We start from the raw sequence: 1,720 nt of genomic DNA on the forward strand, positions 1-1,720 counted from the left end.
CAATGACTCACGTGGTCACACACACACACACACGTGCGCGCACACACACTCCAGGTAAAGAGTCACATGTGATACTTTTTGCTTCCGCACCCACTGCGTTGCGTTCACCGTCAAAAAACATCACCCCGTGATATCCGACCCGTCTGAACCGGTCCGTTCACCTTTCGTTAATTTCCTTCAAGTTATTTCTCTAAGCGATTAACCATTCGCCTCCCGCAGCTCTTCAAATAACCGTATTTGACTAAATCCCCTGACTCACGTCGCTTTCCATACTCTTGCCGACAGTGCCCCCTCCTGGAAATGTCAATAAGAATTGCTATTCCCGTTGCTTGAAGAAAATAAAAATTACTAATCCAAAAATTGTCTTCTCCAGCAGAGGGCAGCCAACAGGCCAAAGCCCAAGATGGGGACGACGTCGGCCGTCAAGCTTCCGTCCAACCGCACCTCGTCGGGAGCGCGGCGCAGGAGGACGCGCTGCCGCAGGGGCGAGGCCTGTCTCCCCGCGGGCGGAGAGTGTCACTTCTGCAAGGACATGAAGAAGTTCGGAGGTCCGGGTCGCATGAAGCAGTCGTGCATTATGAGGCAGTGCATCGCGGTGAGTCGCTGTCGGTCCTGCTCTGCTGTGTGTCTGTTGATGTCGACCAATCAGAACTGATTAGCGCCGTTTGCTTTTTTGTGTGTTTGTTCTACAGTGAGAACATATCACGAACATCCCGAGTCTAAAGGGTTAAATCGTTAGAGGGTTTCGTGCGAACTGGATGTAATCGCTACACTGAAATATCGCAATATATCGCTTCATAACGTATCGACATCTTACATGTAACACAATTGTGTGTTTACTAAGGATATCCGATATTAGCTTCTTGCTGATATCCGATATGCCGGTGTTGTCCAAACACTTGAGTTCCGGTTCCGATATCATCGCGCAATTAACACATGACCTACTTTTATTGTTAGCCTTGTCTGTACAAACTAAACTTTTGTTTATCACTTTCACGGAAGTGATTCTGTGAAAGTGATAACTTTACGTTATTGGGTTTTCATTATCGGAGGGAAAATCCAATCGACGTGATTATTACCGATATTACATAACAACGCTAGTGTTTACCGCGTTGACAACCGTTGTGGTCCAAGTGTGATTGTAATAATCTCGGACTCTGCTGCTGTTCCATCGGAACATCAGGTTAGATATGATGTTGGTATCTCGATATTTCTCTGTGTCCACAATTACATTTCTACTAGAACTTTTTTGTTTGGTTCTCATCCGCAGCCCGTCCTGCCTCACACCGCAGTGTGTGTGGTGTGCAAAGAGGCTGGCAAGGAGGACACACTGGAGGACGAGGAGGACAAGTTCAACTTCATGCTGATGGAGTGTTCCATCTGCAACGAGATCGTCCACCCGCACTGTCTGAAGGTACGAACGGACGGACGGACAAGGGCGGACGGTTAGGCTAGGGGACCAGAAAGTCACGGAACACCTTTGTTGTGGTTGTGTTTTTTTTTTCACGAACATTTTTAACGATAAGGAGGAAAAACAATCCTAGACATGAAGTACTTGTGTGTACTTCATGTCATCTTGTAGCTGCTTGTTCCCAGTGCCGTTTTGGTCGGACCAGTTTTTCCCAAACATCCAGTTTCCGAAACGATTTGTAAATGTTTTCAATCTTCACCACAACTTCCTCTGCTGTGTTTGCATTAAAAAAAAAAAACGCAAGCGTGT

General features: G+C 46.8%; 1 protein-coding gene across 1 annotated transcript; it reads left to right on the forward strand.

The window, feature by feature from the left end:
* Positions 1 to 510: 510 nt before the first annotated feature.
* Positions 511 to 1,601, forward strand: LOC112486612 (F-box/LRR-repeat protein 19-like). The gene is made up of 2 exons (XM_025053943.1): positions 511 to 595; positions 1,271 to 1,601. Exons 1-2 carry the CDS (start codon positions 533 to 535, stop codon positions 1,448 to 1,450), a joined length of 243 nt encoding a protein of 80 aa, XP_024909711.1. The 5' UTR covers positions 511 to 532; the 3' UTR covers positions 1,451 to 1,601.
* Positions 1,602 to 1,720: the final 119 nt, after the last annotated feature.

The sequence above is a fragment of the Cynoglossus semilaevis genome, unplaced genomic scaffold (assembly GCF_000523025.1).
Source record: "Cynoglossus semilaevis isolate Cse_v1.0 unplaced genomic scaffold, Cse_v1.0 scaffold3766, whole genome shotgun sequence".
In the NCBI taxonomy this organism is placed as follows: Eukaryota; Metazoa; Chordata; class Actinopteri; order Pleuronectiformes; family Cynoglossidae; genus Cynoglossus; species Cynoglossus semilaevis.

Bases quoted from the DNA above. Each gene is read 5' to 3' on its own strand.
- LOC112486612 (XM_025053943.1), top strand. From the start codon at position 533: ATGAAGAAGTTCGGAGGTCCGGGTCGCATGAAGCAGTCGTGCATTATG. The intron at 596-1,270 runs GTGAGTCGCTGT...TCTCATCCGCAG, and splicing joins TTATGAGGCAGTGCATCGCG to CCCGTCCTGCCTCACACCGC.